Consider the following 25,731-nt stretch of genomic DNA (forward strand, 5'->3'; position numbering starts at 1 on the left):
GAAGCCCCGCGTCTTTCAGCCGGCTACTTTGCCAATTAATTCTGGGCTATATAGTACGGGCTAGCTTTGTTCCGCCTTCCGAGAATCGTATTCTCTCTCTGCCTGTATTTCAGAGAGAGAGAGAGAGAGAGAGAGAGAGAGAGAGAGAGAGAGAGAGAGAGAGAGAGAGAGAGAGAGATTCAAAATATTAAGAACGACCTCATGTTTAAGTTAATATGACACATACGCGTAGGAAGAGGGGGGGCAGAGGGGGCATGTGGCCCCACATTTTTCAGAGGGGGGAACGATATTTTGCCCCCCCACCTTTTTTACAAAAAAAATTTAATGAATATATATATATATATATATATATATATATATATATATATATAAATTATATATATATATAAAATCCAGCAATCATTACCCCAATTTCTCCAGAAACATTGCAGATGCCATCTGGCAACACTGTCCAGATGTCATCTGGCAACACTGTGTCCAGATCCCATTTGCAAACACTGTGTCCACCAACCTTTGCTGATTATCTCTGACTCAGCAATAGTGACATCTTGGTGTTGACCTTATTTTTGCAGTGCTGATATACACAGTGCCAATGAGAACAGTTACCGACCACTGCTGTAGAGCTTGCCAGAAAGTACTATGCTGATCTTCGGAGTGATGAGAAGTTCAGCACTTTCCTCAGAGATGTGCAAATGGCAGCAAGAGACATATAGGAAACAGAGAAACCAAAGTTACCAAGAAGGAGATATGTACCTAAGCGAGTTGATGACGGCAGTGCAGCAGAACATCTCCAAAAATGTCGAGGAATACTATCGCACTCAGTATTGTGAAGCACTAGACTTGATGAACCGCGAACTCATTGATCGATTTCAGAGTGCCAGCTACAACATTCTTCATGAAATGGAAACTAAGATAATAACATCAGCTAATGGGGGCCCAGTAGAAATACCAGAGTCACTGACCATGTACTCCAAAGACACTGACTTGAAGAAACTTTATCATGAACTGGCCATGCTAAAAGCCCTGTGCAAAGTTGGAGAAATTGGTGGTCCTAGTAAGGTGGCTACTATATCTACAGTTATTGGTGCATTACAGTCACTGGAAAATAATCCTGTTGCTGATACTATGGTCTCTGAACTCAATAAACTTATAAGGATTTACCTGACCGGTCCAGTAACCAAAGCCACACCAGAAAGGAGTTTCTCAACTCTTCGTAGGATCAAACCCTATCTTCACTCCACTATGTGACAAAATAAACTAAATAACGTCTACCCCTACATGCCCATAAAGGGTTAACAGATGAACTAAATAGCAAGATTAATCCTTAGCTCTGCATATATGTAAGTTATTTTGGGCAATAATGATCATTGCTGAAACAACTTAGAGATGTTGCATATATCTTTGTTTTAGGCAAAACCCATAAATAATTATACTTGCTGCGGCAGATATTCTTTTTTTTCAATCATGCATTTACTTTCCATACCTTGGAAACTTTATCTTGTCCCTTGTCCCCCACTTTTTTAGGAGGTTCCTACGCCCCTGAACTTTCGTGTAATGGAAAATAATTTCATTAGTTCTAACGGCACAGACACAGCTGATTAATTAGGGCTGTTTTCCAAGATGTGATGTCTGAAAATACTTAAATTTTTCGACGACAAAAACGAATCCGTTAACTATAACTTGACCCAGAGTTTAACATGGAGCAAATTAATATCAGGCATTTATGAATTCTTAAATGAACTGAAAATGGAATTATCTACAGAAAAATAATTAACATCATTTCGTGAAACCATCAAAGTAAGGAAGATATAACCAGGTGCTAAACGAAAACTCTAGTGCTTGTTTATTTTTTTACTGACCCTTCCTAAAATATGAAAAAACTGACAATCTGAAGCAAAGCCCTAATTAAATTTACAAAAGTGGAAACTGCACGATCATGAAATATTATGAAGGTAAAATGTAATTACATGGTTAAATTATGCCATTCGTAAGTGTCAACGAATTTACTGACATTTCGAGACAGGAAAAAGCCAAATTTGATAAGTCATCGATATATATCTATATATATATATATATATATATATATGTGTGTGTGTGTGTGTGTGTGTGTGTGTGTGTGAGTCATTTTCCCATATATAAGAATTTTACTCAATTAATATTGTACAAGAAGCAATTTCAAACGATCAGCAATGCTCCTCACCGGTGGTCATCCTTGAAACAGCCGAAGTTCCACTTACCTGTCAAGATAAACAGAAACAATTTTAAATGAACTGTATTTTCAACTGCCGAAATTAATACCATTATTTAACAATAAGATATAAGATGAATAAATAGGGTAGAAGATAATCTATAAACTAAGAAAGTTACATCATAAAACGTTCAATTTTTGTGATACACTTTCAATTTTCTAAATAGTTTCCAAGTATTCAACTGATGTTCTGCTAACTTCTCAGGGCTGTGATATGATTACTGTCGTAAAATAATGAAAATTAATGATATTATTGAAAATTAGAAAAAAATTTATACCAAGAAAAGGGAAACCAAACAGATAAGCTACAATGTTAGTTTGCCTATCTATTTTACTTCTATTTTCTGTTCATTTACAGACTAGCTAGTTGTTTACACTGCTAACATTTACATTTCCTTAACTGGTTAAAAAAGAAAAAAAAAACAATCTCAAAAACTACAAAGGCTAGAGGGCTGTAAACTGGTATGTTGATCATCCACCCCCCAATCATCAAACATACTAAATTGCAGCCTTCTAGCCTCAGTAGTTTTTATTTTATTTAAGGTTAAATTTAGCCATGATCGTGCGTCTGGCACCGCTATAGGTGTCAACAACACGAGCCACCATCGGGCCGTGGCTGAAAGTTTCATACCCTGTACAGAAGACTCGATTGCGCCAAAGAAACTTCGGCACAAATTTTACTTGTTTGTAGTCATTCTTAGAAAGTAACGTTTGGAGGAAAGTTTGGAAAATTTTAATTAACTGCTTTTTAAAAATATATTGAAATTTTTATCCTCCAGCAGTTAACAGCTAGAAAGGCCATACAGGCCTTAACTTACAGAATGTGCATGGCATACTTGCAATAACACGCAATGGTGGTCCATCCTTATTCTAAAAAAATGACAAATTTTGGAAGTAATTTGCATTTTTCCTTACATACAAACCTGAAGTCTTCACATAGGAATTACCTTCAGCACAAGCTGGACCAGGCTATTCTACACAACAAGGTTGTTCAGTGGTTGAACTACCGGTGGGAGGGGCGAGGGGTACCCTGACCACCTCCCTCCGCTGAGCAATGCATCCACTTTCCTAATAGCTCAGGTATCAGAACGAGGGCCAGCTAGAGGTGGGCAGCATATGTAAAGACCTCAGGTTTGTATGTTAGGAAAAATACAAATTACTTCCAAAATCTGTCATTTATTCCTACACGAATGCAAACCATCGGTCTTTACACAGAAAGACTCATTGATTGGTGGGAGGATCTGAGCAAGCTTCATAACTGATTGGAGGTTTGCCTCACCTAGGACTTTTCCTGGTCGTTCAATGTTGAGCAAAGGAAGTAGTCTCATGCCTCTAATCGGGGGAACAATTGTGTGCTTGAATGTCAGACTTCCAGGCTTTTCGAAGTAATGGGTTTGAAAGCAACATTATTTCGAAAAAGGCTTGGAAGAACAATGTGTCGGAGACAATAAAGCTAAAATTAAGCAACAGGTTAGTTTTATTGTCAATCCCTCTCTCCCCTTCCTGGAGAGAGGGTAGGATTTGCTTCTATTAGATCATATCAACGGAAAAAATAGAAAGGCTGATTACTTACCTGCATCTGTACCTGTCCAGCACATGACGGCTTGAAAACCTATCCTCTGCCAGCCAGAAGAGGAAGGGTATGAGAAAGGGAAAGGAGGGATGCCAGTCACACACACTCGCTTTCACTTCTACAACCATACATCTTAGACCAGATGCTACCTGTCCCACTAGGGAAACCGGATGAGCTACATACTTGTTGAGCAGCCACCACAGGACCCAAGGAAAAGGCGTCCAAGGACCTATGTGCAATATCCCTCAGGTAAAAGGAGGTGAATGTCATCTGGCACGACCACTCTCCTGCTCTCAGCACCTGATGTACCAATTGGTTCTTCTTGAATGCAGGCAGAGCAATGCCCCTGACTTTGTGAGCTCTGGACCAGAATGTGTGGGAATCCTCTTCGTTTGATATTGAGTATGCCTGCTTGATAGTCTCACAAAGCCAGAAACAGGTTGTGATCTTGGACACCTCTTTCTTGGTCCTGCCAGTACAAACAAAAAGTCGTCAACACCCAGGCCTGAGCTGTCAAATCCTTTTAAGGTAGCACTGCAGCACTCTAACTGGAAAAGGTAGCATCTCGTCTGGTTCGTTACCTACAAAGTCCTCTAGGGAGGGGATCGAGAAGGACTCAAACCTAGCATCAGGGACTGATGGATTCTGAGTCTTCGCTACGAATTCCAGGACAAATTCGAGTAAAACAGATCCCCATCCCCTCGAGTGTTTAACATTATACGAAAGACCATGGAGTTTGCCTACTCTCTTTGCCAATGCCAAGGCAAGCAGAAATAAAGTCTTGAGGGTCAGATCCCTGTCTCATGACTCTCATAGAGCCTCGTAAGGTGCACAAGTCAGGCTTCGAAGAATGAGAGTCACATCCCACTCTCCCACTCAGAGGTCTGAGTTCTCTGGGAGGGCAAGACCTTTCAAAGCTTCTCATCAGCATGGAAGAGAGATCTATGTCCTTTATACATGGGACTAGACCCAGGGTGGCTCTGTAGCCCTTAATTGCTGAGAGACAGAGACGCTTTCCTCGGTGAAGGAAGATGTGAAAGTCTATTACCTGCTGAGTAGTGGCTCCGGCTGGAGAGAAACCCCAACCCCTTCCACGACACTAACTACAGAAGATGGCCCATTTCCCCTGATAGACATCCATAGAGGATTTCCAAGGATATCGAGACACCTCTGATGCTGCTCGGTGAGAAAACCCTCTCGTTTGCAGGAGATGCTGGATACTCTCCAACCATGAAGGGATAGGGACACTATAGACTGGTGGAACCTGTCTACGTGGGGTTGGCAAAGGAGGTTGTGCTAGGGAGGAATTTCTCTCAGTGCCTCGGATAGCAGAGCTAGCAGGCCTGGGTACCATTCGGCATGTGGCCATTTGGGAGCCATCAGGGTCATTCTGAGGTTCGTGGTGATCATTACCCTGTTGATCACCTGACAAAAAAGACAGAATGGAGGAAAAGCATATATGTAGAGATTGTCCCAAAGGTGCTGAAAGGAGTCCTCCACTGCAGCCCAAGGGTCCAGAATGACGGAGCAGAACACCGGCAACTTCCTGATGCGCCTGGTTGTGAAGAGATGTCACTGGACGTCCCCACATGTCGAACAATCTCTCCACGACGTCTGGGCGCAGGGACCATTCTGTCCATATCACATGACCCTGACAGTTGAGTTTGTCTGCTACCACATTCCTCTTGCCTGGGATGTATCTGGCTGACAACTCCACTGAGTGTGCTACCTGCCCCCGTCGTACACTTGCACCATCAACTGATGAAGCTCAAGAGACACTAGTCCCCCTTGCTTGTTGATGTGTGCCATTATCATGGTATTGTCACTCATCAGTGCCGTGGGGTGCCCCATCATTTGATCCTGGAATTCTTGGAGAGCTAGAAAGGCTGCCTTGAGTTCCAGGATATTGGTGTGGAATTGTCTGTCATTCTGATTCCACACCTCCTAGGTTAGTAACTTCTCAAGGTGTGCACCCCATCCCTCCCTCAAAGCATCCGAAAACAGAAGCATCTCAGGAGAGGAAGCGTGAAGCTGAACTCCTATTACAAGGTTCCTGTCATCTAGCCACCATGCTAAGTCCTGTCTCACTTCTCCCAAGAAAGGAATGGGAAGGGACAGAGGGTCACTTACTTGAGACCAGAACTCCTTCATTCTCCATTGGAGGGAACGAAGGTGAAACCGTCCACGAAGGACCAACTTCTCCAAAGAGAACAGGTGACCGAGAACAACTTGTCATATCCAAGTTGGTTGTTCCCGTCGGGACAGAAACGATTGTGCTGCCTCCCTGAACCTGCTGATTCAGGAGTCTGAGGGAGACTATCAATTCTGCCGTATCTATCAGCATTCCCAGGTACGTTATACTCTGCTTGGTTATGAAGTCTGACATCTTGAGATTTACCATAATATCTAAGCTGCAACAAAACTTGAGAAGGGGATCTATGTCCTGGAACAACTTCAAGAGTCCACCAGGACTAGCCAATCGTCGAAATACCTCAGAAGATGTATCCCGTCCGAATGGGCACAAGTAAACATAAGAGTGAACACTCATGTGAACACCTGGGGAGCAGCTGAAAGCCTGAAACAAAGTGCCCTGAATTGGTACACCGTCCCATTGAGGATAAAGCAATCGTCCTTGCAAGAGGACTGATGAATGGGTATCTGGAAATACGCACCCTGCAGATCCACCACAAGCATAAAGTCCGACTCCCTGATGGCCACGAGCACTGACCATGTCATTTCCATCTTGAACCAAGTCTGGCGAATGAATCAGCTCAGGGCAGATAGCTCTATGACCGGTCTCCATCCCCAATGCTTTCTCTAAAAGAAAGAACCTGCTGTAAAAGCCCAGAGACCTATCTGTCACGACTTCCACAGTGCCCTACTTCAGCATCACCTTCACCTCATCCTGAAGAATGAGGTCCTTAGGTGAGACAGGAATGTAAGTTTTTAGATGGACCGGAAGGTTGGTGAGAGGTGGAGGAAACTTGAAGGGAAGTAAACAGCCCAGCCGAAGGACTTTCACTACCCAGGTTTCTGCTCCGTGTTGCTGCCATGTTGCCCAATGGCTTGACAGGCAACACCCAATCAGTGGCGGCATGTGGAGGGGAAAGCCGCCTCCAAGCATCCTCCTCCCTTCTTCCCCTTATCTCCTCTACCTGGCTGGGCAGAGAACCAAAAGGAACGCTGGTTTGCACCCTTCCTGATGGGGGCAGAAGGAAGCTGGGTGTTCCTATGAGGGACCTTAGGATTCTGCAGTTTCCTAGGACCCGTAGAAGGCCAGCCTGACCCAAAGGTTGGGCTGCATTGGCATGCGAAGGCCCGGAGGTCTTTCCTAGCGCACAGTGGGCAAGATGGTCGTTGTCATCCACTCGCCGATGATCCACTGTAGAATCCACTTGCTCCCTGTCGAAGAGAGAAGTGAAACCCAGCAACGATCCATTCCTTAGGGTCAAAACCGACTCAGGGTTGGAGACTCAGGAGAGAACTGCATCTCTCCTTTTAAGTGTCAAGTTTGCCCATAGGTTAGCTGTCTGGTGGGCTAGGTAGGTGATATTCCTACCTCCAGACAGGAACAGTCTGTTAAGGTTAGCCACCTCTTCATTGGTGTGTGACAAAGAGGAAGTGATAACCTTGACTACAGTGATGCGAGAGGGAGATGCCCTCCGTATGGGGCTGCTCCAACAACAGACCAGAACCAAGACGAACTAAGTCTGGGTCAACCTGTGCTGTTGGAATTGACCTCTCCGAGGGCTTGTAGAAATTCTTTGGACGAGTTAGAGGTGGAGGAAGCAGACTGAACAAGCGGCTGGCCCAAGTGAGTTCTCCCTCCCAGAGACAAGAGAACTCACCTGACCCAGGAACGACTGAGCAAGCTTCAACCATGGCAGCTCGATCAAAGGTGAGAATTCCTTGCAAGCTCCGACCAGTGCTTCGAGGCCCGATGAACAACCTCATCAGCAGTCAAAGTCTCTTCCCCGAGATTGTTGTACTGACGAATCAATTTGACAATCTCAAAGTACGGCCTCTGCAGCTCGGCAGTGTTCTCGTCTTTGGGGGAGGGAACCTTCCAGCCCTTTCAAGTCATGGTCCTCCCTAATTGCTCTCTCTGCAGGTGGGAGACCCTCCTCAGAATCCCCATGTCCCCTCTCCAACACCCATGCAAACCTCTGTTCCGGTCCTAGAACTGAACCGAGGGTGTACAAATGGCTGCGATGGGAAGCCAAATCCCGATTGCCAACTCAAGTCCTATCCATCCCACAGCTCCCGTTATACTCCTAGGAGGTTGAAGGAACAGGAAAGGGGCCTAGCACCCTTCACGGACCTGCCAAACGCCGAATTCCCAGCAGGAGAGGAAGGCCGTGAACGACTGTTAACCGGCGGTGATGATTGATGCACGGGTCTGAGAGAGTTCCTGTCACACAAAGGTGAACGGAGGTTGTCCCTGAAAGACCGCACATGCTTCTGCAAACATGCACAGAAGCTGTTGCGAGGAGAATAGACCCACTCACACGACTGCAACCGGGAACTGCCCCTGGGAGAACAATCATGCATTCTCAGGCGAGAGCATGGGCTGTCCCAACGACGTGCTGGAATCTTCTTCGAGGCGAATGCCTTTAAGCACGAAGAAGAATGAAGGGGGGACCTCCTCCATGCTCTGTCGGGCGTGCCGACTCTATGGTTGGCATCGCTGTCATGAGACCTTGTCCTCAAATCAGCTGAGGCATGGCTTGTGGGAGCCATGTCTCGGGTAGTCGGAGTTCCAGGGTTGGGGGCAGTGCCTGCACACTGCACACCCACACCCTCACTGTAGGCTGCATCCCGGTTCATGGTCCGTGAATGTTTAAAGTAGTTGCGCAGGTCCGTTGGAACCCAGGCAAAAGAACCTTCAGTGGCACGGGTTGGGGAGAACCATGCACATGGATCGTCCAAGGCATGGGAATGTGCAGTGGGTGACGTTGCTACACGGGGGTCAGATGGGAATGAGCTTCCAGGACGAATCCTTGGAGCCCCGAGATGCGGGTTCCTTGTTCGGAGACAAGGGAGAGCCATAAAGAGATCCCAGTGCTTCTTCCATAGAAGAAGACATGCCATGAGAGAGCCAACACGCCTTCTTTGGTCAAGAGAGGCAGCCTTGTCCTTCCTCAGGTCTGTACACACAATGGAACCCTTGGAAGGAGAAGGGGAGGAGGAGAAGGCAGGTAGAGAAGAAGATACTGACGATGATGACGAAGGCGAACTGTGTCTCTTCTTCGACATCATCTTGTGGTCACACTTGTACCCCTTCAACAACTCGTCTAGGAAAAGATCCTTGGCGTCAGAAGGCATCAGAGGGAGCATAGACATCGATGGGACTGGTTGAAGAACTGAAGGCCTGCGCAGTGACTGTAGTCGTGGTTCCCTTGGATCCCGTAACTGAAACCATAATTCCAGTCACTGACACAGTAGAGACATGGGGCAGATTGGAAGCACTAAGGTGTGCAAGCAAGACCTGCACCAATGGCTCCCCAGGAAGACCTAGGGAGGGCCAGAGGTTCCCGATCTCTCTCAAAAGACAGGTCATTAGGGGCTGCCTCCCTTTGCCCAGTGGGATATTGCTCTCCCCCGAGCAAACGGAGGATGTGCTCAAGAAATTCTTGGGTTTGCATATTTCAAAAGAAAGCCAAGAAAATAAGCACAGATATATAAAATTATACACAAAGCACAACAAAACAGGGAAAAACCAGGATGACGTGCAAAGAGAACAGCCGGCAAACATTCAGGCAGAGGAAGGCGGAGGAAGGCGTAGTAATGCGCCCGCTCTGGACCCTCCCACCGGTAGTTCAGCTACCGAACAACCTTGTTGTGTATAACAGCCTGCTCCACCTTGCGCTGAGGGTAATTCCTATGTAAAGACCAACAGTTTGTATTCGAGTAAGAATTTTAAAAAAAATTCTATTTGCTCACCGAAACTCACAGTATCAATCTGGAGAGAGAGAGAGAGAGAGAGAGAGAGAGAGAGAGAGAGAGAGAGAGAGAGAGAGAGGAGCTCAATCTAACTTGTGGGGAGAGAGAGAGAGGAGCTCAATCTAGCTTGTGGAGAGAGAGAGAGAGAGAGAGAGAGAGAGAGAGAGAGAGAGGGAGGGGGGGGGCGTTCAGTCTAACTTGTGAGGAGAGAAAGAAAGAGAGAGAGGAGCTAAGTCTAACATGAGAGAGAGAGAGAGAGAGAATTTGCAAGGGAGCCGTCCGTCAAGAAAGCCTTGTACAAATGTTCTCTTATCCAACACCAGGAGAGACGTCAACTGAACAATACCAGACTGACTAGTGGTTATCAAAAGGGAGAGTCGGACTTAAGGTCACGGATAGACAGACTGAGTACCTACTAAGAGAGATAAGGCGCTCGGCTTATCTCCTCAATGCTACTCAATTAAGAAGACATCTTGCTCTCACAATTGTTTTCCAAATGTCTCTCTCTGCGGGAGCTAAGAAGCATAGATTGCGGCCTGAGAGGTTCACCGCTCTTGTCAATGTGTGTGTGTGTGTGTGTGTGTGTGTGTGTGTGTGTGTGTGTGCGCGCGCGCGTCTTTCTCTCTTATCAAGTTAGACTGAACCTCTCTCGCTCTCTCTCTCTCCACCCCCAACAAGTTAGACTCACTCTCTCTCCCAAGTTACTGTCTCTCTGTCTTAAATTAACACGTGTTTTAGCAACTCAAGAACGGGGACGTATTTGTCACATATTGCTAGTGTATTTTATATTTATTTTTTATCATCATTTCAAGTTCATTTTTCGAGGAAATCAGAAAAATATAATATGCCCTTGTTCATTTAAAAAACTGAGGTATTTTTTAGTTCACTACCTATCGCTAAATTTTCTCTTAATAAAGTAATTTAAGAAATAAAACATACTTTTGTTCATAACTTTCATAAATTTTCGTGAACACTCAAAACGGAAACTCAATTTTGTTCGGAAACATTCAAAACGAAAATTTACTTTTGGTCATGATCTATCACTAATATTTCGTCGAAATTCAAAAACTGAGACATACTGCACATTTGTCCATTTTTCATCAGCAATTCTTCACGTGATTTCAAAAACGAGGGAACAGTTGTTCATTTTCTATCAACAATTTTTTGTGGAAATCAAAGAAATAAAAATAAAATTTTGTTTCTACGCAATGTTTTTCCTATATAGATGGAGAAAAGTAATGCAGTAAATAAATTAACTAAATTTGAATTTAAGCGCCAGGTCGACATTTGATGTAAATATACATTGACTCCTGCATATTTCATTTTGACCCGCCTTATTTTTCGCTATTTCCAATTAGTTCAGTTCTACGCATTTATTGTGGAAGAAAATTATGGGCGCGTGGCTTTTACAAAGTCGGTGATTCCAGTACTTGTCTCAAGTGCATAAAAATCTTTAGTTTACTGATAGGGAAGGTTTCTGAAATTCGACAAACCAAAGGACTCGAAAACTTCTAACAAACAACTCCGATGATTACATGGAATTCCACAAATGAAATAGAGATTTGTATCAAATATAGCAATTATAATATTACAAGTCATTATATATTAACGAAAAATTATCCAGTGATTGTCAGAGTAACACAAAAAGAGTTCATAGACGTAGAATAAAAAAAAAAAACTTATGCAACACAAAATGGTAAGCTGAGTTTGGGAAGTTAAACTTTTCAGTGCTGACTACCGAGTTATAAATTACCGATTTACCCCTTACATTTGGCAAATAAGTACGGTACTCTGCGACATTTATTCTACCTTCTTCATATTCCCGCAACTTCAAGTGAAGAGTGGCGAGAGAAATGGGTTTCAAGACACACGATTCACTGACCTGACCTGACCTGATCCATCAGGTATCCAGAGCCCACGTTTTCAATTACCTTCCTTTCATGGCAAATGATTCACCACAGACTCGTCCACTGCAGTATTTTTTAATCTGATACATATACAGCTCTTGTTTGTCAGCTGAAAAGCCGTTTTAATAACATATATGTTATGTATACTGAATCCCACTCTGAATTTCTATGATTTTCTGAACAGTGGAACCAGGTTTGTTTAGGCCACTTGCCTGTTTTCCAATAGATACTAAACCTGAGAACCTTCGGTATTAGTTACACCTTTATAAGCCCCTTATCAGTAGCTATTAATGATTGACTGATTATAGTTACTAAAACTGGCGTCACAACGCCTAGGTTATTGACACCGTAATAAATTAAAAAAGGAAACTAAAAAATAAATAACTAACTTTTAAAAGTAGTTTCATATGACAAATACCTACGGAATGAGTAAATCAATTTAGTGAATAACTTGTACCCATTACATTTACCAATGACCTGTCTTACAATGCGACACAAGTCACTGAAGTAAGGTCAGACAAACGAGGATTTTATCATCCATGTTGCCGAAAAATACACATTCCCACAATGATGTTAACAGAAAAATCTGACAAAGCCGAGGTACACTTTTTAATTAAATCATTACGAAACATATTCAAGTTTCTTACACAGATGATCATAGCTGTTGCAAACCCACTAGCATGTAAATAATCAGTGGCTCTCCCGCCGTGGCATTTCAGTACAGCTTAGAAATACTGTAATTCAGCACAATGCATCCTCCCCTGCTGGCTGGCATCACAGCAACCGACTCAACTGCAAGGTAAACGAGTGTCTGATCAGCACCAGCCACTTACTCTCCAAAACAAACAAGAGATGGTACAAACGTTCTCTCACATACTCCTATGAGAACAGCCTACGCCTACTGGGGATGCTGCTATGTTGTTCCTTCCATGTGCTTGTTGTCCAAGTTATTACTGCCGTTTTCATAAATTCTGTATGAATACTAATTTAAATCAATTTTATTCTTATTTTCACCAGAGAGAGAGAGAGAGAGATTCTACAAGCAAAAGTCTGTGTAATATAAATTAAATGTATATATATATGTGTGTGTGTACATGTATGTAAATTAGTTGCCAACATATTGCAACGCTTTTAAAATTGTCAGAAGTCTCACGAATTCTTTTGCAGATCCAAGTTTTTCAACATCACTTCGTAAAGGCTTATATGAACTTATTCATGGCAACGTACATTCTAAAAAAATAAAAAAAAAGATCTGGCTCATTATTCTCGATCACTCTCTTTGGAAGGTGAAAACTTTTTTTATTTTTATTTTTCCAGTCGAACGATATAAAAGTGCTATTTTGTCCGTATGACAGGTCAGTGGCACTCTGCAGTTCACGACCCGCTAACAATTTTTTTTTTTTTATTGAGACAAAGATATTGAGAACTGCACACACGTACAAAATTAGCATTTCTGCACAGGTAATATTTCTCCGTTCTAAATACGTCCATCTTTTCGTAGCCAACGATATGTATGAATAGAACAGAATATAGAATTTAGGCCAAAGGCAAAGCGCTGGGACTCTATTAGGCCATTCAACGCTGAAAGGGAAATTGACAGTAAAAAGGTTTGAAAGGTTTAACACGAAGAAAACCTCGCAGTTGAACTATGAAACCATTGTCAGGAGAGGGTGGAAAGCAAGATGGAAGAAATAGAACATGAACGGAGGTACTGTAAAAGGAATGGAAGGGGTTGCAGCTAAGGGCCAAAGGGACGCTGCAAAGAACCTTAAGTAATGACTACAGTGCACCGCATGAAGTACACTAACGGCCCTACCCCCTTACAGGGGGAACGTATGACGAATATTTACGCTGAAAATATCACAAAAGTTGAACGTAATTTTATTAAAAGAGAATATACCACTAAAATAACAGGCAGAAATTCAATACCACTTAATTCGTTTATAGAAACACGAATTCGCTACTTGCAAAGGATCAGACCTCAGTTTCGCACGTTATCATCAGCGTTTAATAAGACCGTAATTCTAATTGCATGGTCTCTTTTATTCATTATTACGAGAGTCTAAGATCCTTCTTACTGTTACTCGTAATCATTTTCAAAATTTTTAAAACTTCGGCGAAATTTTATGGAAAACAAGCTTGGCATGGCGCGGTAGTCAATCGTATTACAAATACTGATGTCTTAAGGACAGGTTATCTTTAAATTTTTCTAAACTGTAAAATGACTTAGAAATGCTAACGCAGTCCAAATTACCACCAAAAGCAGCAAACTTCAAGCCACATGCCAAAGCAGCCGTCTGCTATCCGCTGGTTTAATATGAGTATATTTTATGTTAAATATTAAGCCATGATTAGCCTCCAAACTGTGCGACGGAAAGGTCCTTTGTGAAATTCTGCAACCCATGTCATTTCGCTTCACCTAGCAGTAGGTGCCTTCGCGAGAGAGAGAGAGAGAGAGAGCTACTGTTTGCACTTTTGTTTATCTGTATCATTTGTTCTGAAATGGCAAACTCGAATGCTATGACATAATAGTCTTTTTTTTTTTAAATGTCGCGACAGATGTCATCCCCAGAGAATGTTCTACAGGTCATTCTTTATGGCCAGTTTATTTGTTTCCTGGAACTGAGTGTCTGTACCCATGAACTAGAAAAGTTTCCAGTTATTTTATTTATTCCTTTTTTAGTCTATATTTAGTATAATACATTTTTTTACATTATGGGACTCATCCCTGAGTAAGTTATTCTTTAAGTCGTCATGATTTTCTGCCCATTCATTTTATTTCCGTATTTGAATTAACCCCCCCAAGTTATTTTAACTTATGTAGATTTCTAATGTGAACACCAATCAGCTTTAAGGATACTTTTTATTCCCCAATATACATGGAAAGAAGACCTCATAAGTTATAATTCATAAGGGATCATATGATAAAAAACTCGACATCTAAAGGTTGTACATCAAGAGGACAGGTAAGTTATGAAATTGATTTTCTAGTGCCTTTTTGCATGCATCATTTTCCTACAACTAATACTAGCATCTGCATCACACTAAATGTGCTTCAGCGGAAGCAACGGAGACAAAAGACTTGTGTTGAGAAACCTGTGATAAAGGTAACAAATACTGTATCGCCTAAAACTACCAAGTTGGCTCTTGTACCCAGAGCTAGCGTCACAGTAGCCAGTAGAGATATCAGTTTGGATTGCTGTTTATTGGATCCAAACTATAACAGTCCACATTTCCCTGTCAAAAGTTCTTTGCTAAATCCTGATCATCACCAAGAAAAACTAAAATACGACAGGTGGTTTTAAAAGTTCTAGTACTTAATAAACAACTCTCCCATCAATCTGAACATTGCCAGTTGTTTCAACTTACTGATGTGTAAGTTCATCTCAGTGAATTATGGCTCTATCAGTATATTCCACATGACCTTGGCTTTGTAATTCATAAGCTCAATAGGCTACATAACCATTGTTGTTGTCTCTTGAGGTCAATAACTGCGTGAGAGCCAAGCATGACTGACATCAGCCTATCCCTTAATTTTATGAACATTCAAGGTATTCGGATTCCTTCAAATTTATCTTAGAGATATCAGACAGCTCAGATGGCTACATGTAGGTCTATGAAACAGGAGCGCTGTTACGATACAGAATTGTTAGATTCTAAGTTCTCTTTTCATCTCACTTCATCAAGATTTATGTTGCCCTTATTTGTTTATGCTTGGTATATTGTTCTCTCCATTACTTATGTCTCTGGCCTCTACCCTCGCCATTGATACGTCTGAATGAAAACAATCTGCATTCTCAAAAACCCTGTATTTGCTTTCTTCCCTTGATCTCTTTTCTTTCCACACCAAGATGGCTTCTCTCTATCTTCTCCAGGTACTATTTTCGATCACCGCTACATTGAGCTTCAAGGAGAGAAAGTATTCCTACAAGGAAGCCTTCTCACGGTCATTAGACCTTCCTACCCGCTACAAGTACTATTTCCCACCCTTCTTCCTAGCTCTCCATTTTTCCCATTTTCATTAGGCATAGGTTAAATATAGCTCTTGATTACTGATCCCAGTAGACTTCAAACCAAAAACAAAATTCTGAAGAAAGTTGTTTTACAATCAAATAGAGACAACAAATCTTCTCAGTGACGAAACCATTACGATTTGCTTATCTCCTGAAGCCCTAACCACCACCTGTGTTGTAGAAGTGCCCTTCCGGTTTCTGTTTCAACAGTTCAAATCATCAGTGTGCCTGGCTGATCTTTGGCGATGAAGCTGTCACTATCTTGTGCCAGGAATTTAAAGCAGGTCTCACAAGCTGAAGCCATAGATAGATATATACCACAGAACATAGAATTTAGGCCAAAGGCCAAGCGCTGAGATCTATTAAGTAATTCAGAGCTCTAACGGAAATTGACAGTAGAAAGGTTTGAAAGGTGTTAACAGGAGGAAAGCCTTGCAGTTGTACTATGAATCAATTGTTAGAAAGTAAGATGGAAGCAGAGAATATGAACCGAGGTACAGTAAAAGGAATGAAAGAGGCTGCAGCTAGGGGCCAAAGGGACGCTGCAAAGAGCCTTGAGTAATGCCTACAGTGCACCGTATGAGGTGCAATGACGGCACTAACCTCCCTATGGGGAAAAGCTAAAGCCATGAGATCTACCAATCAGAACTGTCCCGGACATATAACGAAATCCCTCCCTTTTGATAATTTCCTATAACTTCCCCTGACGAAGTACTACAGTACTGTAATAGTGTAATGGCTACATGAGCAAAGAACGTTTTGTTGGAGTTTTGCACATTTCTTGTATCCGTTAACTAGAGATACGAAATAAAATTCAAAATCGACTGCAACGCAACAGACAACCAATGAACACTATAATTACACAAGAAATTGTAATATATACATACGCACATACATACATATGTGTATATATATAATATATATATGTATATGTATGTGTATTTATATATATATATATATATATATATATATATATATATATATATATATATATATATATATATATATGCGCTAGATATATTGATAAGGTCAACCTCTAAAAATAAAGAAATAAAACAAGAGTTTACAGACAAACGCAAAGCTCTGACAAAGGCAAAATTAGTTAGAGAAACGCCATTAAAAACAAATTAACTCTGCCGGGGGTTCATGGCTCCATAATGAAGGTGCTTTTTTTTCCTTAATTATGAAAAGCGTTTTTGCAGTGCTGAGTTCCAAGTCATTTGTCAAAGCAACTCTTATCTGGATTGGATCTCTCTCTCTCTCTCTGTATGTATAATATATACATACACATACATATTTATAAGGTGCATAAGTGTGTGTATGTATGTATGTATGTATGTATGTATGTATGTATGTATGTATGTATGTATGTATGTATTTATTATATATATGTATATAGATAAATTTTTTATATTACTGATTTTAATAGTGATTAAACCTAACGATAAACAGAAGCACAAAGTTTATACATCTACCTATAGGATCATATGCAGAGAGTAATCAGTCAATACAGGGACCACACAGATTACAACGGTGAAGATAAGGATGAAGACAATACAATACCTTTAGAGTAGAAAATCACTTTGCAATTACCCTGTAACATGACGACTCACTGACCTGATTAATGACGAGGCTTTTGAATGAACAAACAATACAACTCGAGACTCGCGAAAATGAGACTAGGCCTCACCCCATTAACAAACTGTTCATGAACGACACCCAATTTAATTTCATTCGATCGAGTTGGTGTCGTTCGACTTCCTAAAACGTCAAGTGATGATTCTCTCTCTCTCTCTCCCCTGGTGTGTTTATGAGAGAGAGAGAGACTCTTGGCGTGTTTACGAGAGAGAGAGAGAGAGAGTGTGTGTGTGTGTGTGTGTGTTCAAGCAAGCGCGCAGAGAGAGAGAGAGAGAGAGAGAGAGAGAGAGAGAGAGAGAGAGAGAGAGTGTGTGTGTGTGTGCTTTCTCTCTCTCTCTCTCTCTCTCTCTCTCTCTCTCTCTCTCTGAGAGAGAGAGAGAGAGAGAGAGAGAGAGAGAGAGAGAGAGAGAGAGAGAGAGAGAGAGAGAGATTGACTGATTGATTGATTTATGAAATTGGGGCTGTCAAGCCAGCACCGGGGCACTTTCCGCCATTGAGCCCTTGGGGCGACGGAAAGAGGGAGTTGAAGAGGCTGGACAACGAGAAAAAAATCCAGAAATAAAGGAGATGAAGTACAAGGACCTAAAGGAGATGAGATACTAGGACTGAGGAGTAACAGTTAGAGGTGTTGGACGGCAAGACTGAAGAAGGAAGGAGGGGATGGAGGTTAACGTAAAAGGGTTTAGTAATGCCTACAGTGTTCACCGGCATCTACATCTGCGCCCATCAAATAAATTAAGACGTGTTATAATGAGAAAGAAAGGTTAATAAAATTCCCGATGAAAAAAACCCAAAGTAAAAATGTTCATAGCACTTGTAAAATGAAATCCCCGGGAAAGATTTCCTTTGTCCCAATAAAAGGAAGCAGAAATAATTTCATTTTTTCGTTCACAAAACACAACATTAATAAAATAAATGTTAGACACCCACCCACAAAAATTTAACTAATCAGGGAACGTACAGCTACTACTTTGTTGATATTTCAAAAATGGCTAACAGATATTTACTTGAAAAAAGGGGAAAAAAATACACGTGCGTTATAAAAATATTAATATTCATCCTCGATCCAGGAGTCAATTTATAAATGTTTATTTTAGATATATTGGGGGAGAAATTCTTCTCATATTTTCTAAGTAGTTCTCACTTCAGATACCTACTGGCTATTTGTTCTTTAGCTTCAAAATCATTTGAACTTTATTAACTCCCTATATAAGAAAAGATCACTCGAGTACCTCATCCCATTTGAAGTGAGACAAAGTTAAAACTTTAAAGATGTCTGAGGCCATCGTAAGTGAGGAAACTATTCAACTTTATTATATATGGTCAATATGAATAGGAATACAAAATTTAGGCCAAAAGCCAAACACTGGGACCTATGAGGTCATTCAGTGCTGAAAGGGAAATTGTCAGCAAAAAGGTTTTGTTTTAAAGGTGTAACGGGAGGAAAACCTTGTAGTTGCACTATGAAACAATTGCTAGGAGAGGGTGGAAAGTGAGAAGGAAGAAGAACTTGAAGGGCGGCACAGCAAAAGGAATTAAATGGGTTGCAGCTAGGGGCCGAAGGGACGCTGCAAAGAACCTTAATTAATGCCTTCAGTGCACCACGTGAGGTGCACTGACGGCTCTAGCCACTAAGGGGATTTATGGCTAAGTACGCCACTGGTAGCCAACGGTGAAAACTAAAACAATTCGTCAACAGAACGCTACGTGACCAACAAATTTAACATGTCCTCTTACACGAGCTACGATACATGCATTCTGGGAGCGAGCCAGACAACGGGAGGATGGGTAATGCCCAAGGAGGTTGGTAATATCCACCTGTCTCAAGAGAAAAGAAACTTAATTACTCGTCCTTTGGCCCTAAAGCTATTCAACAAGGTGTTCATTAGCTTACTGCTGTACTGATACACCTAGGAAAATCTCCTCTGGAGAGAGAGAGAGAGAGAGAGAGAGAGAGAGAGAGAGAGAGAGAGAGAGAGAGAGAGAGAGAGAGAGACCTATTTACTGCCTATGTTTCTAGATGCACCCATGAAAAAGACAATAAGAAATAATTAAACACCCTTCAGGGAATTTTTCTCTTGCAGTTTAGATTAACAGACCGGACCATGCCCGACTGCAGAATCAAAGTTGGAATAACCATTATTCCAGACGCATAAATCTATACCTACAGCAATACGCCTTTACACAAAGCACGCCCTGCTCTCCCCTAAGGTTTACAACATACTCGAACAAAGAAAAATGAGTCAGCTGCTAAGCTAAGCACAATCCTCTATCCGAATTTTTGAATTGCAAAACACTTTTGATCCCGAACGGCTACTGGCAATAGCAAGCAAGTCTTCACTTTGATTAACTTCGCTCGCTGGCTCGCGCTCTCTCTCTCTCTCTCAAAGAGAGAGAGAGGAGAGCTTTTGATATTACCCGTCGAGGGAGCTGCCCCTTTGATTGCCTCTTTCCTGGGCAAATGTCAGAATATTGCATCATAAAGGGCAATTGTCAAAGGGGTTCCCTTTACCTGCCTTACTCCAGTCTCTCTCTCTCTCTCTCTCTCTCTCTCTCTCTCTCTCTCTCTCTCTCTCTCTCTCTCTCTCTCTCTCCCCCACTTACTTTAGTCTCAGTCTCTCTATCTATATATCTATCTCTCTGTATCCAAGTGTGTTTGAATGGCCAATCGTCACTTTATGGAAAAAAAAAAATCTATATAAGAGTCCAAAATGTAAGATCCCGAGGTCGAAGGCTCAATTTTCGTGTTTGTCTCTTTAGAAAAATTCTAATATTTCAGGCTCAAACGGACTTTCCTCAGAAGCATCAATGGAGAGGCTCTTTCTCCATTTCCCTTTTTATATGGGGGGAGACGCCTTGTCCTTCGAAGGGGAAAGTCTTCAGAACCCTTACGTGTGATATTAATCGAGATAGACCGTTGGTTTACTACTTGTATTTATAAGTGCATACACACATCTAGACAAGTATTTTACTTAAGCACTCTCGCATGCACATACACCCACACATGAGCACACAGGCTTCATTTTGTCCGATTTACTTTTATCTATTTCATTGGGCTATATCTCTTTTCTGTTGTCACATCTGATATATGCCAGCACCATTTACTGTTCCCAGGTCCTACACATGGATGTAGAACCTCAAACTGAGAGCTGCCAGGATTATGACCCTGCTTTATATATGTATAAAAAAGATAGAAATTTATATCAAACATCAAGTATTTAGGAGTAGAAATGAGTCACAATGAGGCCCGAGAAACGCAAAGATTGAGACGACTTCCGATCATTTTGGAACGCGTGACCAACATAGCAGGGTTATAAGGAATCAGAATTTCACACTGAACACATTAGTTCATAAACTATATTACTGTGTCTGAAAGGATCGTTCATAGGATTCATAGTGAGACACCTCTTGCATTTAATAATTTTATTCCTTCATTCGTCTATTCAAATTGTTAGCATTGGTTCCATTGCAAATATTCTCAGTTTGCAAAAATTCTCAGCTTCACTCTTCGTTGACAAAAATTTTTCCAAGTTACCAGGCTGATCAATGCTGACAAGAGAGCGATTGACAGAGATTAGATATTGCTAACTGACGTTGCAAACACCGTGGTCATCGACAGTAGTGGGAATTGATAAGGTCAAATAGTGATCAAAATGTCACCTTTATGTTAGTGTTATACAAATGCCATGACTAACTTGAGGACGATCTTTAGGTGTTACAAAATGAACTGAAATTCATTTGATTATCTTAAGTTCAACTGCTCAAAAAATATCCATTTTCTGACCCAAAAATCTCAAAATATGAAAGTAAAAACCTTTTTTCTTCAAAAACAAGTGGAAAAACAAACTGAAACGTTCAGCAGCTTTTACTGTGAACCCCCCAAAAAAATCGTTGACCATTTTGCAATATATTATGGAAACGTCGGCCGATTGAGTCCCGAGTATGTCAATCAAAAACTTTAAAAGCCTTGTGGATTATAGCACTCTGTGCTTTCATACCCTGCCGGAAATATTGTTTTGGTTAAGAATTTACACTTTCCCCAACATTTCACAATAACACCTACCAGTTAACAAAGCCGCCGGTTTTATGAAACGGGAAATTTATATAACAGAAGTTGTTAAATGAACGATATGGGAGATTTTTTAACTTTAAACAGTTCCTGATGTCATCAGTACGGGGGCATCATGACTGAAGACTTCCGCAACAAACAAAACATAAAAATGCTCCCCGTTTCCTGTTTAATGGAAATATTTTGGGGGAAACTAAACGTACATCTACTTCAAAAGCTCTTGGCGTTCATGTACCTTACACATGTATTTTGTATTTCTGTAGTTTTCGAGGGATGGGAACAAATAAAAGGTTTTGCTAAATCGACTATGATACATTTTACTGATCACAGAAAAATGTGGCGGAGATGGAAGAGGATTGTGCAAGTGGTTGACTGAAAATTAATAATTTACTTGGAATTGCCAATTCATAGTTCATTTTTAGTATACCAAAGTCGTTATCTGTTTAAAGAATCGAAGACCGCATAGGGCGTCAGTGTACCTCACGCGGTGCACTGTAGGCATTACTTCAGATTCTTTGCAGTGTCCCTTCGGCCTCTGCCTACAACCCCTTTCGTTCCTTTTACTGTACTTCTTTTTCTATTCTCTTTCTTCTATCTTACTTTCCACCCTCGCCTAACAAATGTTACAACATTATCTTCAGCGCTTGTCCTTCGGCATGAATTTTATATTCCAATTCCAGCTCCAAAGAATCGAAGAGGCCTTTTTTGTGATGACACCACGACAGGCAAGTTTATCCAAAACGAGAAACCTTAAGTGGCAGCAGTAGTTTGCTGTTATCGGTTACTTCAGCCGTTTATCGTAAAAAACAACGACGGTTACAGTCTCACTTGGACTATCACCACTGAAATGTAGAAGAGTCCTTTGTTGAAAACTCTACAGTATTAGCTGTTTCAATATTTATATATATATATATATATATATATATATATATATATATATATATATATATATATATATATATATATATATATATATATACACATTTAGATATATATATATATATATATATATATATATATATATATATATATATATATATATATATATATATATATATATATATATATACATATATATATATACACATACATATGTGTATATATATATATATAATATATATATATATATATATATATATATATATATATATATATATATATATATATATATATATATAGTCTACGTGCCCTTCAATTGCATATGCACGGTGCACACGAAACGTAGCGAACGTAACCAGGTAATTTCATACAAAACATTTACAAAAAAAGGAAGAAAAAACAGTGCCGCCTACCGCTGGCCTCGCAAAAAAAAGAAGGCGAAATAAAATTCCCGCCCTGAACCAAAAGTTAAAAGGAAACTTTCAATAAAAAACGAGGCCAAAACATTATCCGCCGTCATTTTAAGGAAGAGGAGCAGAAAATACCCGAGTTTATGCAATTAAAACTTCAAGGCTAATTTTCTCGAGAGCTGGCATCGCCCGAATTCCAGAACTATTCATCAGTATTCAATTTGCTCTATCGCGCTACCACCAAGTTAGTATTTCGGCGGAGAAGAGAGAGAGAGAGAGAGAGAGAGAGAGAGAGAGAGAGAGAGAGAGAGAGAGAGAGAGAGAGAGAACGGAATTACCACAGAGGGTCCATTAACAGGGGCAATTAGTAAATGTAAATAAAATCTTCACTTATAAAGAAGAGAGAGAGAGAGAGAGAGAGAGAGAGAGAGAGAGAGAGAGAGAGAGAGAGAGACTGGAATTATGGATTATGGCGGAGGGTCATTTAACAGGGATAATTAGTAAAATTTTACATAAAATCTTCCTTAGAAGAGAGAGAGAGAGAGAGAGAGAGGCGTTATTTAACTGGGATACGTAGTCAAATACTGTATATATGAAATCTTCACTTGGAAAAGAGAGAGAGAGAGAGAGAGAGAGAGAGAAACTGGAATTACGGCGGAGGGTCATTTAACAGGGATAATTAGTGAAGTATAAATACATCTTCACACTCAGAGAGAGAGAGAGAGAGAGAGAGAGAGAGAGAGAGAGAGAGAGAGAGAAACTGGAATTAGGCGGAGGGTCATTTAACAGGGAGAGAAATAAATCTTCACTCAGAGAGAGAGAGAGAGAGAGAGAGAGAGAGCGAGAATTACTACAGAGGGTCCATTAATAAGTGAGATCAGTAGAATATAAAATCAAATCTTCACTTACATGGAATATATATATATATATATATATATATATATATATATATATATATATATATATATATATATATATATATATATAATTTTCAAAATTTAATACATTTTTCACTTTCGAGGTCATTACCTACAGAAATACATTCTTAAAAAAACGGGAGAGTAAGCTATGCTGTAACAGAACGGGCTCTTGTTCTCATGTGCAGCCTGGGATCCTAAGTAGTTTGTTTGTATAGGCAAATGCACGAAAACTATCTGCTATTCTTGTTCATATTTTAATGAGAAAACATATTTACATGGCCTCTTAAATTTGAACTATTCGGCTAATAAGGCCTTGAAAACAGACGAAACTATATCAGTTAATAATTGATTAGTATATTCCTAAATTATGGCGCCATAAGAATTGTGTGCATCAATTCTGAGGCAACAAACAACAGCTCTCTTTTTACTTGATGTAATGTTTTTCTGAGTTATGTTCTTTTGGATATCACTTCTTTTTTGTGACTGATACCACCTAACTTTACACACGTGAGCTAACTCGTTTGAAAAGTCACATCTTTCCTCGTGGAAGTTTGAAAAAAAATCTCAATAAAATTCAAACTGCACTGAAATGCTTCTGTGGCTATTTAGATTTTACGTTGATTAGGCCTAGCCGGCACATCATATCCACAATCAGCCGTTGAATGTGTCAGTCGCCTCCTTGTAAAGAGAAATAAAGATCTTGCAACAAGAAAAATCGTATAACTGGAAGGTGAATGGTAACAGTATGTGGAGCTCTTGCCATATATCACGGTTAACGCCTGATCTGTAACGAGTGCAACTCTGTGCTAGAGGAAAAACCTAAAGCCAAATTTTTCTTGCCACTCACCAATTCACAGGTAAATTTGAGAATACCACTCTGCTACTAACTACCGTGAAACAGATAACTCCCATCTAAAAATTATATATATGCAAGTTGTAGCTTTCGGAAATACCTTCTCTGTGTCACTTGTAACTCACGCACTTACAGAACAGCATCCAGCAACAATCCTTCGGCTCGATTATTATTATTATTATTATTATTATTATTATTATTATTATTATTATTATTATTATTCAGAAGATGAACCCTATTCACATGGAACAAGCCCACGGGGGCCACTGACTTGAAATTCAAGCTTCCAACGAATATGGTATTCATTAGGAGGAAGTAAGAAGAGGTAAAGGGAAATGCGGAAAGAATGAAAAGGCATAAAATTTCATAACCCAGCGTTGTGCAAGTGTTGCCTAAGACGTCACACCTTTACAAGTGAGGCAACTCCTACGAACTAACACCCTTCGGGTGCGACACAATCTCAGTAACTTTCAGAAATTGGACGTGAAAATGGACTGAGGCACAAAGGAAAGGATGAAAAGGAAAATTCGAAAAAGGAATAGAGTCGAAGCTGGGAGGGTCGCTGCAAAAATCTAGCAATGCCTTTTGTGTCGTAGATGTAATTTCGGTGTCACCTCACTCATGTTATTTACTCGGTTCTCCTCTCCCGGTATTCATGCATCGGTATTTTTCTTTTTGCAGATATTACGAGACTGCCAATAACGCTTGCGTAAAATGCACTGATTACAATAAAAAACAAAAGCTAACTCGTCATCACCATCGAGTTCCCTTAGAATAAGAAATACTGCGTATTCAACACTATTGAAAAAGTTAACTCGTCCTCATCACTCATCTACGAGTTAGTATGAATTCAACACGATGCAACAGGAAAGTTAATTCGTCCTCATCGCCAAGGTACGAGCGTCCCAAGAATAAGAAATATTTTACATCCAACAAAAACAAAGAAAGTTTCTATAACAATCAATGTCAACCACGAGAAACTCAAACTGCAAAAAGAAATAAATTCAGATGTGGTACAGCACAAATCTACCTGTCCCCCTTCGTATCACGACACGCATCATCATCATTCACATATGCAATACGACTCGTGACTGGGTGTTCATGAGCGCACGATAATTCTCAGTCCATTCCTCCCCCCGGAAGGAACATTATGATTGATGCTCGCTTCCAGTCGCCTTTACCCTTATTTGCGTCGACGTCATTTTTATGTTTGCCTTTGCCTCCGGGCACGTGAAGTAAGGTTTAATTACTGCCTGGGTTTCCCTCTCATCTTCTTCA

At 40.6% G+C, this 25,731-nt stretch overlaps 1 protein-coding gene across 1 annotated transcript in view; it reads right to left on the bottom strand.

Moving 5' to 3' along the window:
* Window positions 1-2,168: 2,168 nt before the first annotated feature.
* LOC136847071 (U8 snoRNA-decapping enzyme-like) overlaps window positions 2,169-25,731 on the bottom strand; it is a 175,032-nt gene continuing 151,469 nt past the window's right edge. The window contains exon 5 of the mRNA XM_067118344.1: window positions 2,169-2,237. Within this exon, the coding sequence (XP_066974445.1) occupies window positions 2,184-2,237 (54 nt within the window). The 3' untranslated portion in view covers window positions 2,169-2,183. The remainder of the gene's footprint in view (window positions 2,238-25,731) is intronic.

The sequence above is a fragment of the Macrobrachium rosenbergii genome, chromosome 16 (genome assembly GCF_040412425.1).
Source record: "Macrobrachium rosenbergii isolate ZJJX-2024 chromosome 16, ASM4041242v1, whole genome shotgun sequence".
Lineage (NCBI taxonomy): Eukaryota > Metazoa > Arthropoda > Malacostraca > Decapoda > Palaemonidae > Macrobrachium > Macrobrachium rosenbergii.